The sequence below is a fragment of the Stigmatopora argus genome, chromosome 15, assembly GCF_051989625.1.
Source record: "Stigmatopora argus isolate UIUO_Sarg chromosome 15, RoL_Sarg_1.0, whole genome shotgun sequence".
Classification (NCBI taxonomy): domain Eukaryota; kingdom Metazoa; phylum Chordata; class Actinopteri; order Syngnathiformes; family Syngnathidae; genus Stigmatopora; species Stigmatopora argus.
This window is the reverse complement of record NC_135401.1, coordinates 536,571-555,000: the sequence shown is the minus strand read 5'-3', so window position 1 is coordinate 555,000 and position 18,430 is coordinate 536,571. Positions and strand designations below refer to the sequence as shown.

Below are 18,430 nucleotides of genomic sequence, written 5' to 3'. Positions count from 1 at the left end.
TATGTTAAGGGAGCGAGGTGGAATCATCGTTTCTTTCACCCCCTTTTAATTTGACTTTTGCCTATTTCCGCTATATCCGGCGTACGGCAAAAGAATTGCCCTGGGGGAAACTGTTATGCCTGAACAAGCAAGTCCTGATAGGATCAGTATTTTTACAGCGCCTCCGATCATTATTTTGATTCCCAACTCTTAGCCGACAAGCGTATTGGCAGAATACTTGTTTAAATGCCAAATGACAAGTCCGTAACTATCACTTATTTAGGTCTTTTGCCGAGTAAACGCAGCTTATGGAGAAGCACCACCAATTTCGTCATACGCAGTTTCTGGGTGTGATGACAAGTAGGCTTTTTTGTTGTTGATGATGACGACAGGGCCTATGTCCAATTATTATTATTATTATTAAATGGCAGTAGGAAAAAAAACATCTTATAATAGCGTGCGCCAAAAATGCCGTTGACTCGAAAACCCCATTTTTAGTGTTTACTATCATTGCCTATATGCGGGTGATCACATGACCCGGGTCTTACCCGGAGGCGAGTTGCTGGATGCAGTCGAAGCTGCCCTGCGGATTGTCGCGGGCGACATTGGTGACGCCGAACGCGAAGACCTGAGCGTCGGCGCCGTTCTTGGAGCGGGGGAGTGTGATTTTCTGTGGAAGAGAAACGCCATCGCAAAATTAACACGGTGTTCCATTTGGGGCAAAAAAAATCACCGTGGAGTCTTACCCCTTGGTTTCCATTGAAAGAGATGGTGGGAGGAGCCAATGAAGCCTGAAAGAGAAGAGGATAAAGAAAAGCACATTGATGAGCAGCAACATTTTTGGGGGGGATTTTTTTGGATTTCGTACGTACATTTCAATTGGTGCACATATTGAATTGAAGCTAATGCAATACAACAACAACAACAACGTGGATTTGTGGTCAAACAAGTGCTAGACCTGCACCAGAGAAGAACTTTAGTCCAGATCCGCATCCCACCGGAAACCTGCGGCCCATTACGGAGCATAAAATACAACAACGGAGAACATCGGCTGTAGAAGAAGAGAAGTGCTGCAATCCAGGAAGTGCGTAGACTTCCTCTATCTTGCCCTAAGAAACCAATCGTGACCTTTTTTGGTAGCCTCCATTTTTTTCCACTTTGGTGCTTATGTCAATGTTTTGTGGGCCAGAATCTGAAGTCAGGAACTTTGCTGGAACATGTATGTGGACGCCAGGTCTTCATTGGGTTACCAAGTGTTTTTAGGGTGACCACAATGAGTCATTTGACCATAAATGTTGGTCGTGGTAGTCGTACAAAGTTTATGTTGTTGTTAGTAAAAAAAAAAGGTAGGGGTGTAAACATAGTAAAAAGTAGTCCCCATTATCGGCACTAAAATCATTTTGTAAAACCTTTTTTTAAATGTGTAATGGAGTACGTATTTGTACTTGGTTTCTTTGCCCCAGAACCGGACCCCTTTCTTTCTGTGTCCGTCCGTTCTTTTTCTTTCCGCATTCGCATTCTCTTATGTAACTTGGAATTACATTTCAACTTAAGAAGCACAAAAACACAATTCGTTGACTGCTTAGCACGAGGGAGGCTAAAAAGGCAGCTAAAGGCGTTAGCCTACCTTGCCGTGATGAAGATTGCTAATGGCTGTCGCCGCGCTGTCAGTTAGTTTGAGATGATACACGGAGATGTTCGCCGCCGAACGGCCGCCGTCGCCGCCGCTTCCCCCACCGGACAACCCGTAGCTGCGGTTCTCCTCCAGCATGGCCGCCTGGTCCGAGGCCCTCCGCCTGCCCGCCTACCTAGCTGGCCGGCCGGCCGGCTCCCGAAGGGAGCTCCGCGGTGAAGCAGGTGAACATTGGCCCGTGTTGAGAGACGATGGGGGGCAAAAAAAGGGCAGCGGGAAAAAAGGGAACCGCCTGTTGTCTGTCCCCTCTTTTTTTCTCGCGCTCTCTTCTGGAGTACGCCGTGTGACGTTATCGCACCAAAGCGGTTTTCATTGGTCCGCGGGCGTAAATAAATAGTGACGTCATCGTCAGTGGGTTGACTTCCTGTTTAGCTCATCACTTCCGTACACAGAAGTCACGTGATGATGGCCGCATGAGCTCGACGGGACGGCTGTTATCATTGGTCGGCCATTTTGTGTCAGTGCCGGTTTAACTTTTCATACTTTTCAGAGATGCAGTAAAATGAACGACTTATTTAAAGAGAAAAGTCGTCTATTTTTCAACGTCATATCCACGTTAATGACGCTTGTTACAAGTCAAAACCTTTGGAAATCCGTTGTTGATGAGTTGAAAACTAATTCTCGATGCATGTGATGTATGTTTATCATTGGTTATTTATATAAAAAACAGAGAGTCATTCATTACCCACCAGAATGAAATTAACACAACTAAACTGACTGCTGATGGCAAAAGGAGTGAAGTCGTTTTATTTGTTTTGAATATGTATCTACAACAAGGAGGGGACACAGGCAAAAATGACATGTTGAAAACAAACAAACAAAAATCATGATGTAATGCAGTTTTCCCACCTCCACCCCCTTGATAACTTTTGTCATTCTAAAGAATTTATACAATATTAAAAAAAAACTTCTTTTTATCTTTAAACAACACGAGACATTTCAGATGGGAAAACTACCAGACAATCAACAAAGCAAAGTCCCCCATACGGAAACAATGCCACATATTGAATACTGCTGAAATAAAATAAGTCCGAACTGAACAGAAAGTCCTCAAGAGCCCCTCCCCCTCCTTTTTTCCTCTTACAGTAATTTACAACAGCACAAGAAAAATACAGAAATGCTCATCGCTATGGACAGAAATAAAAAAGAGAATGACTGCATTTTTGGAAACCACTGGAAAAAATCCCCATTAAAAAAAAATTCCTTCATAGCTTAGAAGAGATATGTGTCAAGAAAATGGCCTCCTTCTGTCCGATTCACAGTTACATTTGTGCGTGACATTTCAAATCCAGAATTCGCCTTTTTTGAGCAAATATTTACCGAGTTTTTTTTCATCGTCGGCAAATGCATAAATCCTGCGCACGTGCACGAGCGCAGTATTTGTTTCTGCGATTTGAAATATCAAAACATGTCAATGATATCAAAAACATATTGTACAATATTTACAATAACAGATGGGAAGCTTCAACATGATTATTAATTATAGTTTGATTGACTATGAAAAAAAAATGGATCAAAAAACAAAAGGGATGCCACCTCATCTTTAAAATCAATTGAGGGAATAAAAAAAATATTACAATTTGCCTTTATGATTGGGTTAAAAAAGGAAAAAAAATTCTTACCAGCATCGAGCAGTGAGGTGACATCATTTGTGTTTCGATAATTCGGCCGTCTTTTGCAGTGTGCCTTTCGGATGAACAAAAAAAAGGAGCATCGTAATAATTAATGACAATAACAATACAATAATAAAAACAGCAATGTTACAATACATACATAGTTGAAAAAAAAACAGTTCAGTACAACAGCTCTGTTAAAAATGTACAAACAGAGATGGGGAGCAACCCATTAAAAAGAGTCCCCCCCCCCCCAAAAAAATAAAATAAGTCCGACTGTGGATGAAGATTCCAGAAAGCAGCGTCCGTCCTCGAGGGTGTCTCACACTCCGTTTGTCCTCCTTCATTGTCTATTGTCTGGGAAGAGGTTTACCCCATTGCCCTGGCCCGGCGGCCATTTTGCACGCCCCCGGCCGGCTCCCCCGTCTTTTTAACCAGAGTCCCGGCAAGTTTCGGAGGGGGGGGCTCCGGTGAGCTGGGGTTTGCGCGTGAAGAAGGTTGAGGGGGGAGGGAGAAGACCCCATCCCGAGGTGAGGTAAGGGTTCACGGGAGGGGAAACAACACAAAAAAACAGGTGCAGGAGGGGTACAAAATGGGACGAAAGGAAGAACAAAAACAAAAAAAGGAAAAAAAACAAAAGAAGAATCACACACTCATCGTCATGTTGGGAGAATACTGAAAAGAGAGAGAGAAACAGGAGGTTAGGAAGGCTCACATGGGCGCATGTGCAACATGTAACCACAAGAGGGCGCCACCGTCGAGATGGGAGAAATGCGCCTTTGATAGATGGCTCAACTTCCGTATCATCTCCAGATATAAAATGTTAATATTGTCGCCTATATGATTCAAAATGTGATCTCCACAACGCATGGACGCCAAGTGGCTAAGAATTTCATTTTTTTTTGGTTTTGCGCAAAGGTGCCACATTACGCGGCAAGGTAAGAGACTTACACTTTCGCTTTGGAACGGGTTCAAGAAGTTGCCGGCCATTTCGCCGTCGTCTCTCGGCGTTCCGGGCGGGTTGCTCATCCCCCCCATGTTATTCGGGGAACTCTGGACAAAAAATGGGGCGAGAAAAAGGAATAGAATTGATTAAATTAATCTACAACTCATTAGGAAGAGCATTTTTGTTGTTTTCGGTTTGCCAGATTTTTAAAAAAAAGTTTTGGGGTGTGGAATCCAAAGCTGATCTTACTTACGACGTCACTTTTCTTAAAAGTAGGAGGAAATACACTGCTTAAAATTGCAAAAAGTTCAATAATAATGACTTGTGGGTAGTTGTTTGCATGTAGAAGCAAATTTACACGGAGAAAAACTCATCCGTTTTGTATTCCGGAATGCAAAAAATGATGAAGAAAAACAACATAAATGTTCTTTCAAATTGTAGCCCAGTAAAATTGACCCATCATTTAAAACGCTGGCAGCCAATATTCCGTTATATACACAGGACGGCTAGTTACGTGAAATAAGTGAGGTTTTGTCACCTTTGGCAAGCCATCCATATCTCCAGAACCTGTGAAGAAAGCACACCACATTGGATTGCTATAAAAGAGTGGAGGAGCACGGCGACAAGGGCGAGGGCGCAAAAGTTCACGCACCGAGCGATCCGTTCATGTGGTGCGGCTCCATGGCTCCCATGGCGCCCATGGGCCCGTCGGGCCCGGGTCCCATGGGGAACTGCTGCGAGCGCCACAAAAAAATAAAGAAAAAATGATGGATATGTAGCCCTAAACTGGTACCGGCGCAGAAGTACGGTTGGCCCAATTTCATGTCTTGATTTGAGCGTGACTTACATTGGGTCTGTTGCCTCCTGGTCCGATGGGGTTCATCATGGTGTAAATGTTTTCGCTGGAGTTGGTGGAATCTAAGCAAAGGAAATAAATAGGCTCCGTTAACAGATTGGATTTGAATTTTAAAAAAAATAATAATAATGGTAAAGTGGGATAGAAAATGAACGGGGTTGAAAGATGGACTCGGGGATGCTAGGTAGGTGACGCACCACCTGGGCTGGGCATGATGGGAGTTCCGGGGGGACCTCCGCCGCCTGGGGGTCCCTGAGAGAAAGACATCAGCCATCAGGACAGAAAACTTCAATTTCATCATCATAATCATTTCTATCGGCCTTCCAAAAATCGCCAAGTAGGGTCACCCCTATTATAACTACTTTATTTATTATTACCGTATTTTCACGACTATAAGGCGCACTGCATTATAAGGCGCACCCTCAATGAATTACATTTTTTTTTTTCCATATATAAAGCACACTGGATTATAAGGCGCCCTGTCTATTTTGGAGAAAATTTAAGACTTTTAAGTGTGCCTTATAGTCGTGAAAATACGGTACTTTTTTCTTCAGTGCTGACTCCTAGTAGCAAGAATGGCTTCCGCATACAAGTTTTGGCACGTATTTTCACATTTTTATGAAATTCAAATAATAATTAATAGCAGAAAAACGTCACGATCATCGAGGGAAGACCGTATTTCTTTTTCCGCCTATAAAAGCACGAGGAAATCCATGGAGTCTAACGTGAAAGCGTGTTTCAGTTTCCATCAACTCACCACGTAATTGCCCGGAGACGAGGACGAGTAGGCTATCTGCCGAGGGGAAACAAACAAACACACGTACGGCCACGACTCAGCACGGGCAGACAAAGCACGGCGTTGGCGCCGACCGGGTCGCCATCCGCGAGCGAGAGCGCGCCACTCACCGAGTTGGCGTTAGGTCCCGGCCACGGCCCCCTGCCCCCGGGCCCCCTGCAACGAGACGGCGGAAAGTGAGTGGGGATGCTAAAAGTCCCCCGCTGGCGTCTCCGAGTCACCACCGTACATGTTCATCCCCGGCATTGGGCCGCCCATGGAGTTGGGCGGAGGCCTCATGCCGCCGTAATTCTGCGAGAGAAAGACCACAGGTGCCGTGGGAGAAGCGGCCACTTGTCGAGAGCGAGTCGTACCTGTGGGCCCATGGCCATTCCTCGAGGGGGGTTCATCCGCATGGGACCGCCCATGTTGGGGTGCCCTGAAAGGAAAGCGTACCCGAGTCACACATGGCTTTTTCTTTAAAACTAAAAAAGGACTTCTACTCATACCTTGCGGTCGCGTGGGATCCAAACTGTTTGGCATAAGAGGCTGAGATCCCGGGATTCCGCCTGGAGGCTGAGAAACCATAAGAAACCATAAGACAGCGACCGTGAGACACCGTAAGACACGACCCGGTAAAAGTGACTCCAAAGACTTCCCCGTACCTGATTTGGCATTCGGAGAGCGGGTCGCGGTCCTCCCGGGTACCGCGGCGACATGAAAGGCTGCCAAAAGACAACGGGCGCGTCACCCACGGTAAGGCCCAGGACACGCAAACGAGGTGGCTAACGCGGACTAAAGACAAGACACGGATGGCGCTCGTAACCCGACCTGACGGCCACCACGGCAACCTTTGGAAGAAGCCCGAGGGCGGCTAACTTTGCCGGCTAACTCCGATGCTTCCATTTAGGAGGCTTCAAGTGTGGGATGCTAGCGGATGTGTGCTCGCGCCCTTAATTTATTCATAAGAAGCTAGAAAAAGCAAGCAGAGCACGGGAGGTGTGTGTGTATATATGTGTGTGTGTGTGTATATGTGTGTATATACGTGTGTGTGTGTGTATATGTGTGTATATACGTGTGTGTGTGTGTGTGTGTTGAGGGCAGTGGAGCGGCTAAGTGTGCAACCCCCACAAGCAGCTCCGGGGGAGGGGCCAGGAGTGAATAATTTATTCCGCATACGATGCCGACCGGCCGGGCCTCACGGACATTTTTTCCCAGTGGCGAGCGGAGGGGGCGGGGTTAACGCTGGCAGAACCGGAAGTGGAACCACAACCAGATTGACACGAAGTGAAAGGCTTGCCGGACAGTGTGTGTGTGTGTGTGTGTGTGTGTGTGAGTGTGTCTTACCTGGCCGTGGGGTCCCATCATGGGGTTGCTTGGGTTGTGTGGAGGGGGCTGCGCGTGGGGGGACTGTTGAGAGCCAGGCGGGCCCTGGAAAAACCCTGGGGGTATGGGACCGCCCGGCATGGCGTCGTTGGGGGGCATGTTGCCCATCACCGGACTGGGGGCCGCCGCCGCACTCTAAAAAAAAAAGCATAGTAGGCAACAAGGCGCTCATTGGGTGGGACATTTGCAAAGTGCGATGTTTGCTCATTTGCTGAGGGGGGCACTCTGGGTATGCTCCCCTCATTATGACAGACGTCAAGTGGGGAAAGAGAATTTACACATTTTTGCAGACTTTTAGAATCCGACCGTTCAAAAATAAAAGCTCAATATGATCTAATGCTTTCCAAATGGTCAATTCCTGGAAAAAAAGCAAATCAAGCATGAATCCCGTTTTGGTTTTAGTTAACACACATCTAGACTTTTTCCTAAATGAAGACCATTTCAAAAAGCAGGTAAGCAAGGTCACTTAAACGTCCCAGGGTGGCGCCGTACCGCGCAGGTTTCCGTCCCCCGTTGGTCTATAATTCAATTGGAATCTATTCATTACGGGCAGAGTTTGTTTTGGCCCGCTGAAGCGGGCGGGCTTAGCAAATGTGTCAATTGGGATTTAAACAAATCAAAGCATTACACGCATTACATGAGTGACACAGTAACACCATCGTCCAACGTAAACACCTAGGAAACAACGTGCAATGGACGGACGGACGGACGGACGGATGGACAGATTGGCGTTAATAGCGTGCGGCGGCCAGATCAAATCAAACCCAAAAGTCTCAAATTATTTGGGGAGTCGACTCACGGGGATCGATTCAATCGGCTCATTCGTAAATCACTTATTGGCTCTTGTATTCTTCTGGCCTTAAATATCTTGGCCTTAACTGGAACTAATATACCATGTGCGGTTGGACGAAAAAGAGACAAGGATTACCTGACGATCAAAATATTAGTCGAGTAACCTGCTTCGTCTAATTGAGCGAGTTACGGTCACGTTGGCAACTTTTTGCTAACTGTTTTAGCGCTTGTTATGTCCTCCTGGTGTCAGGTGAACAAGATGGCATAAAGTCACAGAGGGGCCAAACCAACCATGTGAGCCGGCCGGGAGTTAAATACGATAGAAGCGCATTCCGGTCGGCGCGCACGTTGGAAGCGCTTACGTAAGCCCGTCCGCCGGAATAAACACACAAAGAGTTGTGTCATAAGCTCGTCAAATGCTGGCTTTTCTACGGTGAGGCGGGGCCTAAGACCCCAGACCCCCTTTCGGCCCGGCCCGTCTGGTCCGCGCCAGTGCGCACCTTTGGCGCATTGGTCCAAACAAAAAAAAATACAAAAAAAAGAAAGCCAGGGAGAAGAAAATCCTCCAAACGGCCAGACACACCTCCCCCATCGCTATGCTAATTCGGCGAGCAGGCCACGGAGTCCCTGGGGAGGCAGCGGGGTCCAATGCCTCATTTTTCCCCCTACCAGTCAAGCCCCCCCCCCCCCAGTCCAGTCCACCAGTTAGCACCCTAAACTCAAACGTTACTATTCGGTCCCCATGGCCACGGCCCCCCGACCCTCTCTCTCCTTCCCGAGCGAGCGAGGGGCGTCGGGAGCTGGCGGAATCTGTTGCCATGGAGACAAGTCCTATCTGCGCTCTGTCCCCTGGCATCCCCCGCTCCAGGAAGGGAAAAAAAGAACAAGAAGATGCAGAAGAAAGAAACCAGAAGAAGAGAAAGAATTAAGATAAATACGGTAAAGCGGAGGAGGGCGTTTGTCCTCCTCCTCCTCCGTCCATGGCGGTTGCACGTTAGCGATGCACACCGTTAACCCTTTACGGAGCGCATGCACAACTGACGGCGTGGTCGAAGTGGAGCGCCAGCTTTCAAGCTGCGGAATCCAAGTTTTGGGGAGGCGGCGATGCCCCAAAAGAGGGACTAAAAGGAGCTTGGACGCGTCACGCCAGTACGGAAACAAGGCGGAGGGAGGATTTTTTCCTCCCGGCGCGCAAGAGCGACGGGACGGATCGATAGTGCTCGACGTTTTATTGAACCGTGTCTGATACCTTTCACGGGGATGAAAACGGGGGACAGGACGTAGCGATATATACATGCGTGTCGGCCCAGAGAGGCCACGAATCGACATGGCGCTTTACGCCGATGTGTACCCCACGGCCGTCTCCGTGACCCGCCGTCCTTATTGCGTGCGGGCAAAAAAAAGAAGGGAGACGAGGGGGGAGGAGAAGAAGGGAGGCAAAACAAGTTGACGACGCTTAGTCCGGTCGGGACAGGATGCGCACACACACACACGGAAAACCCAGCTGCTCCTCCAATGTGGCACGAAATTGGGGTGCTGAAAGCAGACGGACGGATGGACGGATGTCGACGTGCACGCGCACACACACACACACACACACACATGGTGGATGACGCTGCTAATTCAGGCTGCAGACACAACATCCACGGAGGCCGAGAAAAAGATGCGGATAAGAAGCCACGAGCTTAGCAAAAGAAAATACAATGTACGGCAAGGGTGTCAGAATCTGGTTGGTTGGCGGGCCGCTTTAACGTCAACTCGATTTCACATGGGCCGGACCATTTTAGATATAATATTTAGATTTTTTTAAATAAATGGATTAAAAGAACTGGATTAAAAGCCCTGAATATTCCTTTTTTGGGGGGGGGATCTAAAACAATGTTGATTTTAGCTTTTTTTTAAATATATTTTTAGATTTTACAAAATGATTTTTGAACTAAAAACACAGAAAAAATGGATTAAAAAATGACAATGATTGATTTAAAAGGGGGAAAATCAGGAAATTTAATATACATCTATACTCTTCATTTGAATTTGATCCTAAAACAGAAAGTCGCCACTCATCATTGACTTTCCCGGGCCACACAAAATGATGCGGCGGGCCAGATTTAGCCCCCGGGCCGCAACTTTGACACGTGACGTACGGTATGACGGGCGGGGTGCAGGAGCGCACCATTCCTCCATTTGGCAGTTCGCTGCTAAGCACTAAGGTGCCCGTCAAACTATTTATCGAGCGTTTAAGTGAGCCGTGGGCTCTGCCATCTGGCCCCCCCCAATGACAGCGTTAGACGGCCAAAAAAATTGGGAGGCCCAAATTGGGCGGACCTTGGGCGCTCTCCCAACGGGAATCGGCGTCAACGGTCCCTGGGCCCAAGTGGCGTCTCCGCTTCGGACCTTTGAAATTGAAATGGAGTCTGGAGGACTGAGCGGAATTCGCGGGAAATCAAAAGGGTCATAAAGAGCAGACCTCCGCGTGCGTCTTTTGTTTAACAATACTCTACTCTGAGCGCCACACAAAAACAGTCATTAGCACACACAGGAAAAGAAGTGGCGGTCAATAAACGAGTGGCAAAGATAAAGAGGTCTAAAAGGCCTTCATCTGGACGACGCCTCATAAACGCTCGCAAAGCCGCCTCTTCGTACGATAAGACCCGTCCGGAAAAGTCTTTCCTTTGCTCGCCGAGACCAAGGGACGGACGCGAGCTGGGGGCGGGACTTGTTTTCCACGCCAAAGAGTCATTGGATGACACGCACGCACACAAAAGCCTCCCCAAAATTTTAGGGCTCAAAATAACAACGGAATCTGCAGAGCAACGTTGCAGCAAAAGACGAGAGACCCGAATAAACAAGCGGTGCGAATCGAATATGCTGGGATGAATTGAATCCCCTCATCATAACCGCGTATCTATTATGCGCATTTTACATCAAGTGTTTTTTTTTCCCAAGCTCTTATTAAAATGTAAATGTTTCCTGTTAAAAGGGGAACCAACGGGGCCAATTATTAGTCAGCACAACAAATGGTGGGCGGATGGAATTGGCAAATTGCGTCTAAATTTAACTTTTGGATAGGAACTCCATGAAATGGGGAATTCATGAGCTCGTTGTCAGTCAAAATGGATGACATCAGTACGGATTTTTGTTTCTGTAGCCATCATTGGCTTTTTATTAACAGATAAATGTATGTATTCCCACATTAGCTTAGCTTAGCTTAACCCTGTATTTGTTGCTCTCCATAAACGGTTCCTGTGGTTCTTCACACAAGGATTTTGTCCACGGAAATGATGATGATATATTTCTATGCAACTTGACACCGAGTTTCCTGCGGTTTCCTGCCGTGCTCTCGCTGGTGATCGTCTAAGAAAGCCCACGGCCGAGTCGGGAAGAGAAGAAGAGAAGAAGAGAGCACTTACGTAGTCGTGGAAGGCCTTGGCTTCGCTGGAGTGCTCGCAGGTCTCCCGGCGGTCCGGAGCGGCGCAATACAAGTCCCAGAAGACGCTGAAAAGCAAGCAAAGAGCGGAGCGTCATCACCGTTCGCCGTCCCTCACCCATGTACCATCTATTCCGCGGGAGTCTGCGGCTAAATGTGGGTTAACGTGGGCTCTCGTTACAAATCCGGGCGCCAACAATGCCATCCTGATGCCGCCTGGGCTTTCGTTGTCATGACTCAGCAGAATCGCTCCTGAGGTTAAAAGTGACATGACTGCACTTTTTTTTTTGTCTTTTAATCTATCGTCTGACCAGGAAGACGGTGACCAATTGAGCGGAAAACCGTCGTCAGATCTTCGGCACTCGACGCTCATGTGTTTCCGATCCAAATGCCGCCGGCTTGGATTGGATGACGAGCAGGCCAAAGTACGGCAACATTTCTAAAGCAGCCATTTCATAGGAGGTCGTTAAACCCAAACGTGCGTTTAACTGTCAAAGGAAGGAATTGGAGCATTTATCGCTTAAATACACGCGTATGTTAGCTTTTAATGGAGCCGGCTCATTCGCTACGGCGCCGACTCTCGCTCGGGCTCCGTCCGCGTCGCGGCGCCGTCGTGGCCCACGCGGGTTGGGCTCCATTTCATTCCACGCCTCGGAGCGACGCACCGTATTTACCCGCATATAAGCCGCCCCCACGTATGAGCCGCACCCTTAAAATGGCATTAAAATGGTTGAATTATACAATTTGTCACGTAAAAGCCGCCCCCTGATTCCCAATTTTCACCTTCATATTCATGGTTTTAATAGGGAGTACAAATGTGTTAGTTTGAAGGGAAAATATTTTTTAAAAATCATCACACGTGCTATTTCGGAGCTACTGTATGAATCTAAAGCACATGATTAGAGTCAATATCATAAGGAAGTTAGTCATTCATCCAGTAATGGTTATTTTCTTACTGCAAAACAGAAAATAACCAACAAATAGTAAATGTCACTTTGTCGACATCTACGGGTGAAAAGGAGTATAGCAAGTCTTGTGCGCATATAAGCCGAAGCCTGGATTCAGCCGTCATTTGGATTTTGTTACAAATACGGCTTATAATGCGAGAAAACACGGTAGTTAGCCTAAAACGTCTTCTACGCCGGGAATCAAAATGGCTGATTTTAAGCGTTTAATGCCTAGACCGCCCCCCCGCGGTCAAACCTTAGCCAGGGGCAGAAATGTCTGCGGCGGGAGGCCAGGAACGGAGGACAGGTGGCACAAAGGGAGGCTGGAATGCAACGGGATAATCTGCCAAAATTCTTTCTGCTTGGGGAACAAAAGGAGAAAAGTGCGGGGGGTGCGCCAGGGTGTGTTTAGGGGCTGGAGGGGGGGCGGACAAAAGGGTGAGAAGGGGGAGGCCATCCATTCTCCCCACCATCTGGATCTCCATTGTTTCAGGAATCGGGAGGTGAAAGAGAGATGCCACGCTGGAGGAGGAGGAGGAGGAGGGGAAAGGACCGCCAGGGGATGGATGGGTCGCTGACGTTTGTCCGGGTCACGCACTCGGCGAGGATGCTCGTACCGGGAAACGTGGCGGACGCGCTAGATGGCTAAACGTCGCGAGAAGCGCAATACGGACGCCGACGTGTTCCAATCCCACGAAATAACGGCAGCGCCAGCCAGAGAAAAAGAAATTGGGATGCTCACCACCACCACGAGTGGAGAAATCCAGGGGGTTCCCCTAACGTGATGTTCTTCTCCCATCGGATCTAGAAAAGAAGAGAAAATTAGCCAAGCCAATGAGCAGTGATCCGATTGGCCGGACTCCCGGAAGCCACTTTGTTTGGCTCGGCTAAATGGGCAACGCCGACGGAGAGGCCGCGTCGGGTGTTGGCGGGTTAAGATGGCGGTGGCCACCGAAGAATGCCGCGTAACCGGATCGCGTGCCGTCGTGAAAAATGCAAGCCGGCCACGGAGACGTGACGGAGGGGACCTGGGCCAAATTCTCTCTAGCGGCGCCCCTCGGAGGAAGAAATTCAATTTCTACTCTTTAATTGATCTATTTTGCTTGGTCCTGAGTTTTGGATCGAATTGATCTCTGGGGCGGACCCGTTTATTTTTGCCCCGGCGTGGCGCTAGCTTCTTTTCCCGTCAAGCGGAGGCAAGGGTTACCTCGGAAAGGAAGGTCTGTGCCGACTTCTGCGCCCCCACGTGGAGCAGGTACTCGTACACGTACAGCGCCAACCTGAAAGGGAAAGGACACAGGTTAGAAAGACGGAAGCATTGTGGGTAGCCTTTCACAAACGAGCGCACAAATAGCGACAGAGCGCGTTAGCGCCAAACAAAGCGCAGGTCTATTAAGACACACCGCAATGGCGTCAAAGAACGGGGGAAAGCCCCGTCGACAATCTTTGCCCCCCGGCACCCACCCCCCCGGGCTTAGTCGTGTTTAATAGGCCGTTAATGGGGCATCAATGGATATGACAGCGCGCCATGGGCAGAAAGACCTTTCGACGGACGATTCCGCCTTAACGAGAGGCGCCCGTCGCCGGCCGGCCAGTCGATGAAACGTGCTTGGGAAGTCGTCGGCCATTGAATTCCTTTTTGGAATCAGGATTTCGACAGCAATACAGACGCTCATATTCCTATCGTTCAAACGCCAATGCTAACTGACCACCTACGGTATAATATCATATTTTGCACACGCCCCGACCAAAGGAATGTGCCGATCAATTTACAAGTGTGTATGGAAAAAGGGATGGTTTTAAAGGTCTATGTACTATTTAAAAAAGGGAATATTGACTGCATGTGAAGGTGGAGAGGAAAAGTGCTGGGAAAATACCTTATGGACACAAATCCCAGAAATCCCAGAATGAAAATATGTCCGATTTATACATTTGATTGGCCTATACGCAAAGGATGAAATGCTAGCCCTAAACCTACTAACCCAAGCAGCCCTAACTTTAAGCCAAGTTCCAAATAAGCATTGGTCTTAAAGCCACCCACTATACGCGCACACACAAAGTTTCACCGCAAGAGCGCCAATGATTAACGTAAAGGTTCAGCTGGCCGCGCCGTGACGACAATCTTTGCCGGTGACTCATCCGTCCGCCGCGGCGCCGATCCGAACGGACGACCAGTTCGAACTTCCGATCGGCGTGTACGCAGTGGACGTTTGCCCGCCATTTTTGTCTCAACTCTTAAAAGGTCTTGGTGGTATTTTCTCGGCCATTTAAAATTGTCGAACGGGATCGTCTCGCCTTGAGCGGAGAATTGAGAAAATGGCGGAATGCTAAATAAGTGCCATCCCGGTTGAAATGGTGTGGACGTCTATGGCGGTCAAAGGCGGCCAATGATTGAATAACACTGCCAAAGGTGAGCGCCGCACTCTTGCTAACCTCTCTCTCTCTTTCTTTCTCTGTCACTCTCTCTCACTCTTTCTCACTTACACAAACACGGCCACAGGAATTTGAGCACTTTCCTCGGAGCTGCTGAGCAATTTGTAGGTCACAAAGCTCCCGGTGACCGCCGGTGTTGAATGGAAGAAGGATGGCGTCACTTGCTAGCGCTTACCTCCCAGGAGGAGTCAAAGTCATACAAATAAATAAATAAATAAAAATAAAGGGGTGCTTGATTCAAATTTACCTGAAAACCTTCCATGAAATTTTGATGCACGCGTATTTGCGCATACAGGCCCGCCCACCTGCATTATTCATTATTCAGGTTCATGGGCAATTCAGGGAGGAAGGAAGTTCAGGGGAAGCATGGGGCCAAGGTCAAATCATTGGATAGCCAAGGGGGAGTGACCCCGACCCACATTATCCACACTAGCTGGTTTAAAGAGCGAAAAAAGTAAGTAGCGTTGAAGGCATCACTACTCAGACGTGGCAAAGGGAAGGTCACTATGGTTTTGGCGGGTGGCTCGACTCCTCCATTTTTATCCAGCGGGAGACTCCCAGCAACGCCAAAACGAGCTTCCCCGAGATGGTAGAGCAACAAGACCCATTGGGAGGACGCCACTAGCCTTCAAGATTAATTTGAGAATCGAGATGCCTTTCTTTGTGTCCCGCTCAGTTTCCGTTCAACAGGAATGGCGCGAGCGTCGCGCCTAGAAAGCGGAGACGAGGCGTTTTGACAACAGTGATGGCCTTCTTTAAACATGGATGAGGCCGCCCCGCCGCCGTATCGCGCTCCGTTCGCCTCTTCGGGTCCTTCTCAATAATTCAACAAGGAGGACGGGGAGCAGGCCCCCAACTTGGGAAAAGGCTTTCGCCCATGGCGGGGGGCCCCCGTTCGACTCATTGCCCCCCATCGACGGTGGTAGATGTCCCGCCCGGAAGAGGCTGGCGACCATCTTTCGCCGCCCACCTTTCCGGTCCGAATGGACGGGACGTCTGGCTAAAGTTTAACAGTTTTTTTTAATAATCGGGGCATCTGTTATTAACAATAAATAGCAGATGGGCGACAGAGGTTTAGGGTACATAAACCAAACATTTCTTGACAAGAATAAGTCCTGTCTCCCAATCCTGAGTAGGATTTATTTTAGTTTGACATGGTCCATTTTCGTCATCTTGAGGAGCGGCTTAATGTTGATTTTTTCATCCCATGCACTTAGTGGAACATAAAAAGGCAAAGTTTTGCCACTTGCTGCAGAACTGCGTGCGTTACTTGGCTTTAGTTTGAGTCTTGGCGTGAAGCAACTTGCATCTTTGACTCAACTTGGATGACAGCGACTCATATTTCTTCGACTCGACCGACCGTCGTCAAACTGGCTTAACACACGCGTGCTTTCCTTCATATTTGGACATTTAAATCCAAGGCACTTGAAATAAATGGGCAAGTCCGGTGATGGAGCGAGACCCCCCTCCCCGTGGAACAATCGACTCCAGACAAAGAGCGGCACCGGCCGGCAGCCGCTATCCTTCGTCCCCACGTTAGCTCACCGAAGCCCCCCACCGAAAGCTTCTTTTTTTGAGAGGCTTTAGCTTTCGTTAAGCAGCGCCCAAAAACAATTTTCACGGGGGAACGCTGAAAGTTTGGGGTCGGCGCAAAAACGAGGGAAGCCCGGCCGCAGCGGTGTCCGACGAGCGGGCACCCTTGCGCGGCTACGTTGCGTCCGTGCGAACCGGCGTCCGGTTCCCAAGATAGCAAACAGCTAGCTAGCTAGCTACCTAGCTATCCGTGCGTCTATTTTCCTTTACCGAGCGGCGAACACAAAGCCTCGGAGCCGGTGATGCTTCTAATGCATTGTAAGGCATTGTTAGCCCCCCGTCTTGCCGCCGCCGGGGTTAACTAAGCACAAGCTAACGGTGGGTAGACTTTTAAACTCGCGCTTGCTTCGGCTACCCAGAACTGCTTTCGTTGGAGGACCAGACCCACTTTGAAAAGTCAATTCCAGTAGTTAAGCAAGTTTAGCCGCCGCTAACCCCTCCATAACAAACAAACAAGCACACGTAGCGGCAATGGACTTACTTTTCTCTCGCTTGGCTATCGGAGGGGACCACGGCTCCCTTGCCCTTGCCGTACATGTTGGAGGCTGCTCGGCTGACACTTTTCTATCTTTTATTTGTCTTTTATCCCACTCCCCGACACCTGTCAAAGAAAGAGTGCGGGGAAAGCTACTATCTCCATAGCTACCCGGTTAGTGTTGTCTCTCCCTCGCCTCCTTCCCTCTCTCTCTCTCTCTCTCTCTCTTTCTCTCTCTCTCTCTCTCTCGATTTCCTTTTTTTTTTCTACATCACCAACATTGCCCACAAATCAGGCAAGAGTTTCAACCCAAGCAAGATGGGCGACTTGAAACCGTCCGCCGGCGGTGGAGCTTTCGCTCCCCCCTCTTCTCTTTTTTTTTTCAATCGCTGTTCCAGGATTCCACTCACACCCCCCTGTTGTGCGACGGTGGGGGCTTCTTAAAGGAACCGCGTCTCATTCCAACCCCCCACCCCTTTTCTCAAGTTCAAGTTGGCTTTTCTCATGATGTGGTTGTTATAGAATTTGGGTGGAAAGCAAAGCTCCTCAGATATGATATTCCTGTTTGGCTTCCGTTCATTTTTTCTGTCAATCTTATCGCGCCATTCCAAACATTCCAAAAATTCTGCTTCAATTCCGTCTTAATGTTGACGGTGGAGGCAAAAATATGGAAAATGAGCCACTCTGTTATGCAAAATGCTAGCATGGTAGCCTAATACGTTAGCGTGGCGTGTTTACAAGGCTTCAAATCTGGTCTCGGACGTAGTTTGCATGTTCTCCAATGACGGCAAGGGTCGGCTCCGGCACCCCGCCACCTTGACAATTAAAAATCATTTCAACACAAATAAGAGCAAATATTTATTCCCTACAGCAATGGATCTATTTTTTTTTCAACGCTGCTTATCCTTGTCAGGGTCACGGGGTGCCGGAGCATACTCCAGCAGACTTTGGAAGAAAGGCGGAGACACCCTTGACCGGTCGCCAGGCACGACGCAAGGATAAGCAGCGTTAAAAAAAAAGGACAATATTAGAAAGACTTCTTTATTTTAATGATAAAACGAATGATGTAATCACCAAAGATGAATATTGTGGCCTGGATGAGGACACTTGTTGTTAATGCAATTCTGTTTATGTTTATTTACATACATAAAAAAAGAGAAAAGGTTAGCAAAAGTCAAGTTTCTCTCCGGGGATTAAAATGATCCAAATGGAGAAATGATGTACAATGGGAAAACAGCGTAGATAGACAAGATTTTTTTCCGAAAGTGTCTGCGGATGGCGGACGCCGAACGCCGGACGGCGCTCATCCCAATTCTTCCTCCCTACGGTCCCATCTCTCCATCTTGCTCTCCTCTGACCCACTTTCGTCTCCTCCCGTAACTCTCGCTCGGATATTTCACCCCCGTGCGCACACGCGTGCGTGCGTCCGTCCTTCTTGCGGCATTCCGACGTGCTTGTATTGCTCAGTGTCACTCACATTTTGTCCCGTCCTGTCCCGTCTTCCTCCTCCTGCGC

At 48.4% G+C, this 18,430-nt stretch overlaps 2 protein-coding genes across 5 annotated transcripts in view; both read right to left on the bottom strand.

Moving 5' to 3' along the window:
* Nucleotides 1-1,972, bottom strand: part of LOC144090290 (RNA polymerase II elongation factor ELL-like) — a 6,275-nt gene extending 4,303 nt beyond the window's left edge. The window contains exons 1-3 of the mRNA XM_077621673.1: nt 1,607-1,972; nt 726-770; nt 528-649 (exon numbers count right to left, since the gene is read on the bottom strand). Of these exons, the coding sequence (XP_077477799.1) occupies nt 528-649; nt 726-770; nt 1,607-1,750 (311 nt within the window). The 5' untranslated portion in view covers nt 1,751-1,972. The remainder of the gene's footprint in view (nt 1-527; nt 650-725; nt 771-1,606) is intronic.
* A 418-nt stretch (nt 1,973-2,390) lies between these two features.
* On the bottom strand, nt 2,391-17,301 carry LOC144089702 (single-stranded DNA-binding protein 3). Of its 4 annotated transcripts, none has more exons than XM_077620802.1 (17): nt 16,922-17,301; nt 13,622-13,694; nt 13,157-13,218; nt 11,451-11,535; nt 7,210-7,383; nt 6,528-6,587; nt 6,372-6,438; nt 6,237-6,301; nt 6,113-6,174; nt 5,994-6,039; nt 5,845-5,880; nt 5,288-5,339; nt 5,079-5,149; nt 4,884-4,962; nt 4,770-4,798; nt 4,237-4,338; nt 2,391-3,960 (listed from the first exon to the last, which is right to left on the bottom strand). In XM_077620802.1, the coding sequence occupies exons 1-17, from the start codon at nt 16,975-16,977 to the stop codon at nt 3,931-3,933; spliced, it is 1,149 nt and encodes a 382-aa protein (XP_077476928.1). In that variant the 5' UTR covers nt 16,978-17,301; the 3' UTR covers nt 2,391-3,930. The 4 variants fall into 4 exon arrangements, with proteins under 4 accessions (XP_077476928.1, XP_077476925.1, XP_077476927.1 ...); XM_077620799.1 differs by having other exon boundaries at nt 5,285-5,339; nt 16,922-17,300; XM_077620801.1 differs by having other exon boundaries at nt 4,884-4,965; nt 16,922-17,300.
* Between the last annotated feature and the right edge of the window lie 1,129 nt (nt 17,302-18,430).